Below are 14,087 nucleotides of genomic sequence, written 5' to 3'. Positions count from 1 at the left end.
TGTACACTAACGGCAGCACTTCTAATTGTTTTTGTGTTAATTGAAATGGTGACTGTACATTTACAATTAAAATGGAAAGTGGTTTAATGTGCTTTAAATGTCATTGTATGTAGTGAATTTTGAATACATGATTGATTACTTTTACTGACTACAGTGTTTTTACATTAGGGCAAAGAAAAATCCCATTTCTGTGCATTTCATTTGTGAGTGCAGTCTGTAGTAATTCAGCGAAAGCAGTCAAGCCAAGCTGAGTAGGCCCTCCATGTAAAAAGGAAAGTGATAAAGTCTGTGCTTACTTGTATATTTAGGTCCTCTTGCTGGATTTTGTTGGAAAGAAACACATTGTGAAAGAAAAACATACTAGCTAGAGTGGCACTTGGTGGAGTACATACATCCATCCTCTTTACCAGCCCTCTTAATATACTCTTTCCGTCTTTGGCAGAGGCAGTCATTTTCTGAAGTCTTTTCTGAATCCATTCCTAGCTTTTTTCTGTTTTCCTGCTTTTAGACAGACAAGCAGCCATGACCTCCCCTCCACCTTCCATTAGCAGAGGTGAAAACTGTAAAATTACTGACTGTATGCTGGATTTAGCCTTTTTAGATTTTAGATTTAGGGAATTGAGGCACAGGCTAAGCATTGTGGGATTCAGTAGCAAACAATATATCAATGACATTTCCCACCTGCTGGGTACCATTTCCACCGTCTGGCTTTTCTGATCAGAGTAAGCTCTCAGTAGCAAGTAATTATGGGAGACAGAAATTCAGCCATCGACCCCCCTGAATCTCTCCTCCCTCTAAACATAACTGTCAAAACCCCATTAGTGATTATTTACCGATTGTTAGCCAAGGTAGACTCACATTGTTTCCCTTGACCTGCAAGTGATGCAGTGTTTCAGCTTGAAACATAAATGTGACACTGAGTGATGTCTGGACACACAAAGATAATTCAGTGGGCAGGGCTTTTTTTGTTTCTCTCTCTTTTCCTCCCACCTCTCTCACCTCTTCATTTCCCTCCATCTGTTTTTCTGTCCTCTTCTCTGCTCTGCTCTTCTCTCTTCCTGACTTGTTTTCCCCATCACTGTCTCATACTTTCACTTCCTGTCTCCCTCCCTTTTTCTTCTTTCCTCTGATGTCTGTCTTTGTAGCAACAGTGAAGAGTAAACAACGGCTTTCGCCATATGGTCTGCTAGCTTTATTATTCTATTATTACCCTGCCTGTAATGAAACTGTAAGAGTCTTATCACTTTCAATCTAGCAGAGCAGCGTGTACTTATAGATTTGCATTTTTAAGTGCTAATTAAAATGAGGGAACAGAATAATGGAGCAAGGACATCTGAGTAACTCCGTAAGGGCTCAGGCAAGGACTCAGTTGCAGACCAAGAGTGCTTCAGGTTCCAGGCAGGATTATTAATGACGGCAGGCAAGTTGCGCAACAAAAGCAGGCAGGGTCGAAAACCGGAAGGCAGTCCGTGGACAAAAGCAGGGTCGGTAACAGAAGCAGGCAGGGTCAGGAACCGGGCAGGCAAACGATCAGGCAACGGGACAAAACGGCAGGCAGAAAACGAAGACGAAGGGCAGGCAGAGTCAAGCACGGAGAAATCAGACATTCAAAAAACTGCGGGAACGAAACAGGTACGAAACACACTGCAACGAACTGGCAAACAAGACAGGAACAAGCAGGGTAGAAATAGGGCTGGGCTGATGAGGAGATGGGATGCAGGTGAGCAGGCGGGCAGGTGAAGGTAATGGGGCAATCAGGTGGGCGGGGACCAGGCGGGGAGCGGGGCGGGGCTGGAACACAAGGAAAAACAAAAAGCACATGGACAGGGAGAAACAAAAACACCACAGCTAGGGGGGCGGAGCCCTGACAAAGTCTTTGCACAGGGAGATGCAGGGGAAACAGCACTGGGCTGGGGGGGAGGGGAGGGGAGTGCAGAAACTGCACAGTGTAAACCGAGAGGCAGGGATGTCAGGCCACATGCCAGTAGAAAGATGGGAAGTTCATGGATACAGGGATCCACAACGGGACAATTTCAGTTGCTTCAGAGTATGGCAGATTCAATTTAAAAACTGAATGGCAACCTTAAAAAATATGTTTCAAAAAAATCTTTGATTGAATGCAGACTTCAACACATTAAATTAAAGATTTAAGAATTTCATCATCCTTATCTGCAACTTCATAATTTATTGACATGTGGCTTTGATGACAAATGGCAAACCTCACAGTATTAATGAAGTGTGGAATCACATTACCTGACAACAGGTTTTGCATGCCAGGACATGAATAGAATTAATGCAAAGAAATGGAATCAAACACACAGGGATCAATGAGAAATGTATGCACATGTATGCACCTCAGCTGTGGAAGATTTCAGTGTTATATCCAACATCCAATAAATAATATTTGTAATTACTCCTCTTATAGCAGTTTTGGAGAATAGGCAACAGCACAATTATGTCCTGCGCACAGACACAATAATAGTGCATTACAAATAGCCTTTGCCGGCTATTCAAGGAAACATCGAAGCTGTTGCTGATGCATCTACTTAGAGTCCTCTGTTGAGCATAATAAAAGATATTGGGCCCTAAGTGGGGAAAAGCTCTGTGCCTTTGCCAAGCAAAACATTACGATGTCCAATATTTCCTTTCATTTTTGTCCATCATGCCAGACAACTTGACAGCATCTATTGATGGACGCTTTAAAGAAATCTATGATGTTTTCTTCCTCCTCCTTTTGGGAAGCTGGGACCATAAGTGCTTATGTAAACAAGCCATTTAGTGAAGCATTCATGAATCCCTCTTTCTCTGGCCAGTCGTGGCTGATAAGTAAGTATCCATGGGTTTGAGAAAGGAGCTTTGCTCTGAGGAACCACAAGATCAAGTTGTCCCACTGGCTCATAGGACTCCACATGTTGCTGGGAGATAAGGCTGAAAAACACTGAAAAAGCATTTGACATTGGTTCAATCTTGGCCAAACCCTGCATGGTGCACTTTCCAAAAACTCAGGGAGTGCAAAATAGACAACAACATGTAAAATTCATTTAGCATTCCAATTTTTAAGCCTCAAACTCTATGATGGCATTGAGGAAATAAACTTTTCAGCACACACAGCCACTGGGTTGAATAAAGGCATCTTTGGAAGACATAACCTGGCAACAGTACTTCAAAATCTGTTTTCTGCCACTGTGCAGTTGTAATATTCTTCAAAAACAAGACTTGTGGTCATTGGTTATTTTTATGCATGTCAGTCATGAATGTTGTAATATCATCGGTAAGAGTGTCAGTTCTCCATGAGCGTTCACTGAATAGGCCAAGGAGTCAAAGTGGAGTCAGTGGTGTTGAAGTCATGTGGAATGCCTTACAGGCCAGGATAAATGGTGTTCCTGTGTGTCTGTTTATATAATTCATGATGGCTCAATTTGCATCTTATATCAAAATTTAATATCAAAAACATTGAAGATTTCATGATTAGGTAGTCAGATTTACACGGGCACAGAAAGGTTCCATAATAAATCTTTTTTTTTTGGGGGGGGGGGGGGGGGGGGGGGGATTAAAAAAGTGTTATCAGTGTGCTTACAGGAGGCATTATCGTCAATACTGAATATATTCACAAAAAAATTGTGTCATTAGAAAAAAGCATGAAACTATAACATTAATTTCCAAACTGGTAAATTTAATGTAACTACAGGAGCCAAATTCAAAGCTTCAAGAGCCAAGGAAATCATTTCTTTTGTATGAAATACACAGCTGCTTGAAACTCTTATAATTATTTAAACCTCGTACAAGGAGCAATTAACTTCCAGCGACCTGTTCCAGCAAAATATAATTATCTGGCATGGAACCTGCATAGTAATAGGTGTTTTAAAGCTCACTGATGTTTCTCAAATTCAATGTACTCTCAGCTGAGGTGCAAAAATGAAATGTGTTTGGAGGGGAATTGAAAAACAGTTTTTCTTTTGGATACACAAACTAGAATTTTTAATGACACGCACCTACACTTGTTCAATATTTTTCAGCAAATCAGTAGTGAAATATTCTGATAACAGTTAGGTGAATCAGAAGGAAACACTTTATTCTCTTATGTTAAATTTTAGGCTGGTCAAAATAATAATATTTACTTAAATAAATAATATATATAACTCCTTTATTATTGTTAAATACGCAATATAAATATGCAATATAGAGTCAAATATGCAATAAATTTACTCTAAAGTAAATTAAGTGAAAGATTGTCATGTCTGTAAGCATGTCTGTATTTTTTAGTTTGGGACCCTCCAGAGTTCTGTTGGGTTTTTAAATGTGTGCTTGAATTCGTAACTTTTTTGTGGCAATGAGGGGGAGTGGGGGTTTCTTAGAAATTAGCAAATGATCCATAAAATAAAAAATAATGCATAAAAATGAAGGGCACACATCAAACCATTTCATGTCTCCAAAGAGGCTTGAGACTCCTTTTGCGCCAATGAGTAATCACATACTGATCACATACTAATCGCGCACTAATGGCTATTTTAGATGACCAGTGCAATGAAATTACACATTTTCTAAGTTTTTAATGTATAGTATTACATTATTTTGTTGTGGAAGCATCTGTTTTCCTTTTGTTAATTTTGTCAGCCATTTTCTGTCACTTTAAACTAGGGGTGCCTGGCTTTACCCAAAGTAGCAGCTAAAATGTATTACTGTTTTGTAGGCCATCATTTAGTTTTCATAAAAGTTTTCAGAATTATAAAACCAATATATTTACTATGTATAATAGATGAATACTATGTATTTACAAGTAAAATGTAAGTGAAATCTGTAATGATTTATACTTGATATGGTGTGGAGGTCATAGTCTGACAAACATGCACTGCAGTTCCACTAGTTTAACATGAACACTCCATGCTCAATGGTGCATACATGTTTATCTATGTTGTATTAGTACTAATATTAGTGGTTTTTTGTCTCTTCACTCTCACTGCAGGGGACACACATAAAGTTCTGACAGTCAGGCATTGCTAGGCCATAGCTTTCTGCCCTTGAAGTTCCTCTGACCAGGTCAGCTTCCCTCCTTTCCAAAATAACCTCATGAAGCCATAATAAAAACTAAATAAACAGAGATATATATGTAAATTTATCCAACACATTCACAATGTCAACTAGCAAGCATGGGCAGTAGCTAACAAGATTGAATCTTTTTATTACTTGCACATGCCTTCAAACACACATTTCTGTTTCAGCGTGTGTTGCTATGGTGACAAGTTGTGTGGCTTTCACAGTCTGTTGCAGTTTTCACATTCCACCCGTTAATTATATATTATTAATATGCACTCTAGTGCATTTGTGTAATCTGCACCTGAGTTTTACTGGTGAGTTCCTCCAGCAGTATCTGTGTTCTGTGCTTTCAGACTTATGGGAAAGACATTAGCAATACTTTCTGCACATAAAAAAGTGAAAGAAGACAGGAACCAGAAATAGACAAGTTAATTATGATGTAATCTTTTACTGTATGCACATAACCTGAATTTTTGTATGCTGCGCGCACATCCTGACACCAGAGGGTTATCATTAATCAGAGGGTTATCGTTAAACATAAGTCTAAGGGAAAATTTGCAATTATGGTAGGTTTAGCTGAGAGGGGGAAACACAGGTATGTGTATAGGCAATGAGCCCAGCAATATTCACATCCTGACCTTTGGCCTTGGCTCCCAACCTGAAATACAGAGGAGAGGCATAGATAAGCCACAAAGCCCAGCACAGTGGACCCCTCTCATTCTGGATGCAAACACATGAGGACTGGTGCCTGGCTGTCTTTGCACTAGGACATATCCATACCAATCTGCCAATCACCCAGGCAACCTGCTGGACAAGCTCTCCAGCACACCTCTGCCCAGACCCTAGGGAGTGGAGGGAAACACAGGAGCAGGGCTGTGAGAGGGATTGTGGTTGGTTCATAAAACACAGAGAGAAAGGAAGCAAGCAAGATGGAGATATAAAAAGGAGGATGGTGAAGTGAAAGACAGACAGAGATAAATGGATAGTGAAGCAGACATTTCAATGAAGTTACTTGTGTGGTTCAGTTTTGTCGACTGTGTCTGCCTCTCTCTAGTCCTCTGATACACTTCAATAGCTATGATTATGACTGTGTGTCTCCATCTAGTGGATAATGGCACCATTGCATACCTTTCTTGTTTGTGCTCACTCAGTTCCTCAACACTGAATTTATTTCAGTTTTGATCATTCAAATTTGGGCAATGTATTGATAGTGCAAGCACAATATGTGTGCTTTTTAAAATAATGTCAATGCAGAGTGACATATCAGCAAACAGCTGGCCAATGACAGTGGACTGGTTCTCACCCTCACTCGTGTAGCCAGAGTCAACTTTTGACCACACTACCATGAGACCCAGACCCTTCGAAATGGCATTAATCTTCTGCTAACTACATTCCCTGGACGCCCTCGAAGACAACCCCCTTTGTGGAACAGAATATAATTTCAAAAGGATGCCAGGCTAGCTTGGGTTTGGCATGCTCTGGAGGCCCATGTTTTTTGTTTCTTTTCATCTGTCTGTATGGATTTAGTAAAGTACTGTCACCACCGCCGTCTGTGGGGGAGGAAATGAGGGGAAGGGAATTTTGAAAGACGTGCCCTCATGTGTTTTTACATGGGCACGTTTACTGCACCTCAGTCCATTTAAACGAATCAAGAACTCTGACGGGTGTTTGAAAACATCCATGTTGTTTGTGCAACGTGCCTAATGACACCTGGCCTTAGAGAAGAGAGCAGTTCATGGTAAGATCTGACACAGGGTCAGAAAACTGTTCTGTATCAGTCACCCTTATTGGTCTGCACTGACCTACTGCATGTTCCTAACAGCGTAGTCTGTGATGATTGCTATGAATATGTCCACATCACTTAATATAAATTAATAGAATGCTTATAATCCTGTGTGGGCAGAGCATTTTGAAGTCAGAGAATTCAGATAGCTCCCCCTAGGCTGCACTCTGTCCCCTTTTCGGTAGAAGCAATTTTACCGTGCTCTCATGCTATATTTTTAGATTGCTATGCAAGTTTGGAAGCAAATTATTTACCTGTGGTGGCCAATGATGGCACTCAAACACTGGACACCCCATACAGCATCCCCAATGAAATACAGAAATAAAGTGCACTAGACAGATATAAACAGAATATAGTTTATAAAGTGTATAAACCAGCTAGCTACCTTTATATTTACATGCTACTGCTTCAGAGTTTCTAGTGGTGGTAAATGAAGACACTGACTTGGTACTGGCTGCTGTTTAACCATTTATCTACAAATTTGTGCAAGTACATCATAAATCAGAAGTTAAAATGAAAGCCAGGTTCACAATTCCAGGATTATAGGCCTAATTACGTGGAGATAAACCACCAAAGCACTGATTTTCAGGGTTACATCTCTGAAGGGGGAAGGTTCCCTCATTGCTTTAGTTCTTCAGTGAGATAATGAACATCAGGTGAAAACAGCTGATCGCATGCGAGTGGCGAAATTGCCTTCAGAATAAAATACGGCAGTTAAGCCAATTGCCTTTATTGCTTCAGAATGTTACATCCAAATAGCAATGGGATTGGTGGTGGTGGACTATGAGATCAGAGCAGAACAACGTGTGGCACGCACTCCGCAGGCATCACTGCGAAGAACAGAAAATTGCATTTGTAAAGAAAACAGGAACCACCAGCAGCCGTTTATTCCATCACCAAGTGCTTACGTATTCCATGGGGTTAAAGTATTTAGAGATACTTCCTTTCTCTGTTTTAAGTCGAGCTCTGGCCTTGATCCTAATCCACCCGCAAGTACTGTAAGTGGGCAAGTTTAACTTAATGTAAGCTATTTTATTACACACAAGATTTGAGAGCAAAAATCTGCAAGTACTCTAGACAATTTTATAGACATGTGTTTGGCATTTGGATCAAAATATAACTATGGATACAGAGACAGTTAAAATGAAATTAGGGTACTCTAGCTCATAAAATATATTACACAGCAGTCATGCAAGCACTTCAATTTTACTGTATGTGCATGACATGATACTTAATCAGGTGGGATTCGATTTTATTTTCCATTCAAATACATTATCTTTGTATTTACAGACAGAAATAATAGAAGATGTAAATGGTTACTGTAGAGAACATAATAAGACGTTACTTACAGCACTAGTACAGCCCATCCCATTGCAAGCAGGCATCTAATACTGTATATCATGAGTAATGCTGCATGCAATGACAACACTATGTAAAATTCTGGTACATAGATAATTTATTCTTTGAGTACAGAAATGCCACTTTATTCAAAGTTGCAACGCAAAATTGAAAGCTAGTTGGTTCAAGAAAGCCTTGAAGTGTCATGTTGTTGGCTGCATTATTACTGACCTATAATTCTGAACTTATTGTTGCTCTGATTAAGAGGTGAAATATTTGTCCAAGCATTCCTGTGCATTCTTAGATTGATATGCAAATAGGACTGGAACATTAAAACATATTTCCTTGAAGGACATCAGATGTGAAGATAAAAAAAAAAAACTTAACCTTACAACCTTCTGGATCCTTGTTCAAACAGTCTTTTCCCTATAAAATGTTAGAGAAAGTCATGCAATAGTATGGCTAATGGTCTGATAATTTTTACTACCATCATTCAGCCACTGTTTTCTTTTCCTACATCCCATCCTACTAACACTTAAAATACATTATGTGCATATAAGCGAAATACAGTTTACATTCCACACATACAACTGCTTGGAGGTTGGAAAAAATGTGGATCATGGTTTTTTTTTCAGAATACAACAATGCACAGTATATTCCTGACATGTAATTAACTATTCTCCATCATTGGTACAGAAGAAGGAGAGGCAGCTCTTTGGATTGACAGGGCTGTAAAATCCCTTCCGTCTCAGTCCCTCTGAAGTCCCTTGCTGTCTGGGTCATGTTGTGTCTCATTGCCTTCACAGGAGGGTCATTGTCATGAGGTGGATGTGGCAGGACCAGCTTAATCAAGAAGGTAGTTGTCCATCTCTCCCTGTAAAGACTGGTTGAGGCCACTTGAGGGGCCAGCCCTGCAGTGGGCACTGTCCCTTACCACCCTACCAGCCTCACACAGACTTCCTCCTCTTCCCAAAGACGTTGTTGATGAGCTTGGCCATGGACTTAGAGCCACTGTAGCGCCGCCGGTCAGCCCGGTGCTTCAGGTGCTCCATCACATGGCGGATGAGCTTGGTGAAGAGGTTGACGATCTCCTGGTAGTTCTCTGCTGCCGACACCTCCTGAAAGTGGCATTTATTCTCCTGAGCCAGGGATCGGCCCTCCTCCTCACACACCTGTCGGGCATGGCACAGGTCCTGCTTGTTCCCCACCAGGCAGATGGGCACCTCCAGCTCACTGAGCCAGACCAGACAAGGTCAGCCTAACCACTCCCCATGCAAAACATTGCCTTACAGGATTGTTAGTAAAAAAAGTATGCAAGCTTTTTAACCTTACTTTTTACCAATTTAGTTCAGCAAATTGTGCCCTGGAGTGTTAACTCACTCACTCACTGTTAAGATATATCTGAAATGTTCTCATATAAGCAATGGCTTAAATCTAGTAATTGAGTTCTTAGGTGGAAGGAACAGCACAGAGTGCAAACGGTGCATTAATTCCTCAGTATGAGGTGCTGCTTTATGTCTCTTTTGTGAAGTGTCAGACTATTACAGCCCATGCTGAAAGAAACCACAAGACAAGCATGAGGCCTGGCCACCCCTGTGACTTCATTTGCAGTGTGTGAGAGCTGTAATTAGCACCAGCTGTACCACTTTGTACTTCCACTTAGTATTGTTTCCAAATGACTTTCGTGTAATAAATGTACAACGAAAACTCAAGTTCTGCTAATATTTCATAATATTTTAATTAATGCACAAGGGAAAATTGGATACAAGCCGTTTCGGGGGCCAATTCGATTGAGTGGTAGAATTCATTTAACCGCATAATTAACTTACGCGAGCCCAGAGGCTTTAAATCCTGCAAATCTGTTTACTAAGGCTCATAAGGCAACATTTCCATCACGGACAGCCGGCTCTGCCTTTATCTGTGCAACTTTCTATTGCTTAATGGAGTCGCTTTGGCTCATTTCATAGTCTGCCTCTTTGACTGGCGAGTGCATGCCAGATATGACCTGATAGCCCCGCCTGCTTTTCAAGGAATGGAACTCATTAATTCATCAAAGCCAAATCCCTCATTTCCAGAGTGGATCAGTCCTGGGGCTCCCGGGGGTCCCAGGGATCACAGGGGGCTCGCGGAGTCACTCACCCCTTGCAGCTCTCCGTGCGGGCTTCTCTGATCTGCCGCAGGATGTTTTTGGCATTTAGGAAGGACGTGCGGTCACTGATGTTGTACACCACGACAAAGCCGTCAGCCCATTCCACTGGCTCCTCCAGAATGCATCTGCTCTCCTCCCTCTAGTGGGGGGAAGGGGGGGGGAGACATTTCCTCAAAATCTTACTCGACTAAATGAATTAGACATTATGGAGTGATTACACTGCCCCATCCTCTTTATATTGCCTGCTGCCATTGGAAAAAAACAGTAACATCAAAATGCAATGGACAAAGGCCACTGAGCATAAGCATGTGTTCAGCCTTCCCATCAGTTGCCTTGGGAACTGTAAACATCAGCCTGCATCATCTGTCCAATTTTTCTTCTCTTTCTGTATTACTCTGTTTTGCACAAAAAAGCAGAGAGGAAGAAACTTGCAAAAACATGTTGCCACATGTTTAAAATATCAGTTTACTTTGACCTTTACAGATAAGGACAAAGAACAACCTTTTACCTGAGCCTCAGGACATTGCAATAAAACACAACCATGCAGTAAAACCCCCTTACTTGTCCCAGATGCCACCACCATAAGCAGTGAACAGGTCATGCCGCTCCACTCAATCTTCAAAGCCAGATCGTTGGTATACACTGCTCCAGGCTATGATCATAAATCCCATCAAATCAAAACATAAATTTGCCATATGGAATCATATATGAGAATGTTGGAACATTCACGTGTTGGTTTACAACCTGCCTTGTGCTGTGCAAGTCAAAACCAGGTCTGAATGTGGCTGTGAATTCTCAGCTAATGCGTAACATTCTCAAAGTGATAACATTGCGATAATGTTACAACAGAGTTACAAGAACAGCAGGAATTAGCTGGAAGATGTTGTGAGGAAAACATACACACCTGAGAACATGGATCAAAAACCTCTAGGTTCAACTGTCTGCCATCAATGGAGAGCCTTTTACGGTATAAGGAGTCTGCAACAAAAATGTTAACAGGGATGCTTATTGTTACAAGAAACACATGCTACGAATTACTTTGGCCCACAGATCTACAAAAATAAGTGGATAGTTAAATGTAAATAGGAGTTTACAGCCATGGCATGAAACATGAATAGGCTGATACAATGTGATGCACATGGGGTTGCAACACAGAGTGGTGATTACTGTAAGCCTCAAAAATCCCTGGTATGGCTGTTCTGCTGAAGCAGATAAATTAATGCATTCAAAGGAATTACCCATGAGCAGAGGGGTTTGAAATTAAATACCCCCTCTGTAAACTGCAACGTTAAATGTGGCTCTACACAATCTCATGTCAGATATGCAGTGAGTAATGGCAATGGAATTGCTATGCACATGACTTCACACAGTAATCAAGAGATGCTTTAGGCAATGCATGCTGTAGAACTGATTTTGACAGTAACATTACACAAATCTTTCTGTTAAACACTCAAATGAGCCCTGCATGATTTTTCCCATAACCCATCAGATGACCTGTTGTTTGCGGGTATTTTTTTGTATACCACTAAAAGGGAAGCACCAATCTGCATAATTGGCTTGATTCACGATGTTCAAGAACTACACTAGAACAGCCCACCTTGTGGAAGTTAATATCTGTTTTTCCACCAGTAATGGCTAAACATTTGCACTTATGGCTAACAAGCAGTAATGCTCTAGCAAGGTGCTTGCGGTGCTGTGGTAGCATGATTACAGTGCAGCAGCATTCACAGCAATGCTTTGAGAATGCTGTGCATTCCTGGGGAAAGCTGAGTACTCACTGGCATTGGAGGCATACTCCCCGATGAATCGCTTGGTCAAGAACCTCACCAGGACAGCTGATAAAGAGAAACAACAGGATATTGAACATAGGTGCATCTCATACCATACCTCATTCTAACAGGGAAGCAGGTGAAAAATAACTTGCATGATGGAGGGAGACCGGGGCACGGGCCAAAGGCTTTAGAGCCCCACATGAAAGGCTTGGATAGTTCACTCAGAGGATTTAGCATATTTGGCAATCCAAAGAGTTCTTTTTGCGCCCCCCCCCCACCCCACCCCTTCCTGTCAGTGAGCACACTGCCTCCTCTATATTTAATATTTGAGCCATGAAGCTGCGTTCGTTTACACTGTCTTGAAGCCGGGGGTTGAGTTTCAGTGTACAAACACCCGCTCTGGAGACTGGGACTCTATGTGAACACTGTTTTTGCCCACTGCCCTTTCACATATCTCTGCAACTGCTGAAATCTATAACTGCTGCCCTGCTCATTTCCACAGAAACCTCTCTCAAATTTAACAGGACAAATGGGGTGTTATGCAGTAGTATTTACTCTTGTCTACCCCCTCTCCTCTCTTCACCTAAAGCACTGTGGAGGGGCTCATCAAATGCCTCTTCATTTTTACTCTTAAGGGACCCAGGTAATTAATTTCTGATATTTAACAACGCTCAGCATAGATGCCTGAGGGGCTACACTTCTCTGCATTGTAAAAATCACCCTAATTTATTTCCACAGAGGAGGAGCTCCTTCACCAATCAGCTTCATGTCACCACCATTTATCTTAATTTTCCCCTCTCGTTTTGCTTTGCAATGCAGAAACCACACAATTCATCCAAAATCACTCTCCAAAACAGCAGATATCTAGTACAAGCATTGGAGGCATTACTCTAACAACATGGACGTTTTAAATAAATAATAATCATTGCTTTGCAAACAAACACATTCAAAGATGAAGCAGGTAGGTCCAATGGCAAAATATAATTTGACCCAGTGACATTTTCACAAAGTTTCCACAATGCTGAATCACATTGATTCAACACTATAATTTGGGGTGAGGGGGTGTCTGTCTAATGAATGATATTCTCACAAGTCTTAAAGAAATCAAATTGTGCCATCAGGTCAAGCCCTCAACACACACACACACATACACAGATTTCCCCACTCCTGCAAAAGGGGAGCTCACCAGATTTCCCTGCTCCCTCGCTGCCCAGCAGAGCCAGTTTGATGTCATTCATTTCTGTGGAAAAGGACAGACACTGGTCGCGTGCTCTTCTCTTCCCTAGAAGATCCAACGGTGCGTCTCACTGCTGGGTCACAGGCAGAGAAAGTTCCTGAGATTAAGCCGTTTGTAGGAACTGTTCCTCTTGCCGAGATTTCCTTGGAAAAAAAAAAGAACGAAAAAGAAAAACACACCCGCACGCACGCGGTCTCTCCGCTCCCCTCCCACTAGACCAGGAAAGCTCCAAATTGGGTTACTCAAAGGTCACTCTACCAATGAATACCTTCAGCTTTTCTTCTCCCTCTCTACATCTCTCTTGCTTTCTCTGTTTCTTCATGTTATTTTGTCCCAGGATTGGCAGAAAGTAAAATATACTCAGGTGTTATGGGTACAATAGCCACAGTCTTTACTATTCTGTGTCCAATTAGGAAGTCAAAAATTGTTTTTCATTTCAGACTAATTTTGTTTTGAGTAGGTCTCTCCTATGTTTCAATAAACTACAAAACAATTACTTCACATTACATTTCAGACTAAATTCATATTTATAGATGTTCACATGTATGTTTTTTCACCATAGGTCTGTTTGTGCTTGCGTGGCTGTCTTGACATGGTTATCACAATATCACTGAATCTTTCAATAGTCAGACACAAGGCAAATCTAACAACAGTCATTCTGTCCAAACCCTACTGTGGATATGAGATTACAAAACTGATGCATACGGTGGACATCTGTCTAGCATTCAAAAGCAAATAATACTTCAGATATTCCCACTTAAAAAGTACAATACT

General features: G+C 41.2%; 1 protein-coding gene across 1 annotated transcript; it reads right to left on the bottom strand.

Moving 5' to 3' along the window:
- Positions 1-8,946: 8,946 nt before the first annotated feature.
- Positions 8,947-13,314, bottom strand: LOC118782465 (ras-related and estrogen-regulated growth inhibitor-like protein). The gene is made up of 5 exons (XM_036535834.1): positions 13,263-13,314; positions 12,083-12,139; positions 11,207-11,282; positions 10,295-10,441; positions 8,947-9,388 (listed from the first exon to the last, which is right to left on the bottom strand). The coding sequence occupies exons 1-5, from the start codon at positions 13,312-13,314 to the stop codon at positions 9,103-9,105; spliced, it is 618 nt and encodes a 205-aa protein (XP_036391727.1). The 3' UTR covers positions 8,947-9,102.
- Between the last annotated feature and the right edge of the window lie 773 nt (positions 13,315-14,087).

This window comes from Megalops cyprinoides, chromosome 8, assembly GCF_013368585.1.
Source record: "Megalops cyprinoides isolate fMegCyp1 chromosome 8, fMegCyp1.pri, whole genome shotgun sequence".
Lineage (NCBI taxonomy): Eukaryota > Metazoa > Chordata > Actinopteri > Elopiformes > Megalopidae > Megalops > Megalops cyprinoides.
The sequence above is the reverse complement of the archived record's forward strand: the minus strand, read 5'-3'. Positions and strand labels throughout refer to the sequence as shown.

What these genes read in the sequence shown, in the direction of transcription:
- LOC118782465 (XM_036535834.1), bottom strand. Translation starts at nt 13,314, where the DNA reads ATGAATGACATCAAACTGGCTCTGCTGGGCAGCGAGGGAGCAGGGAAA. An exon ending in GGAGTATGCCTCCAATGCCA is followed by an intron (nt 11,283 to 12,082) that starts GTGAGTACTCAG and finishes TTTTTGTTGCAG; the next exon opens with ACTCCTTATACCGTAAAAGG. An exon ending in TTTGATCCATGTTCTCAGGT is followed by an intron (nt 10,442 to 11,206) that starts GTGTATGTTTTC and finishes CCCCCACTAGAG; the next exon opens with GGAGGAGAGCAGATGCATTC.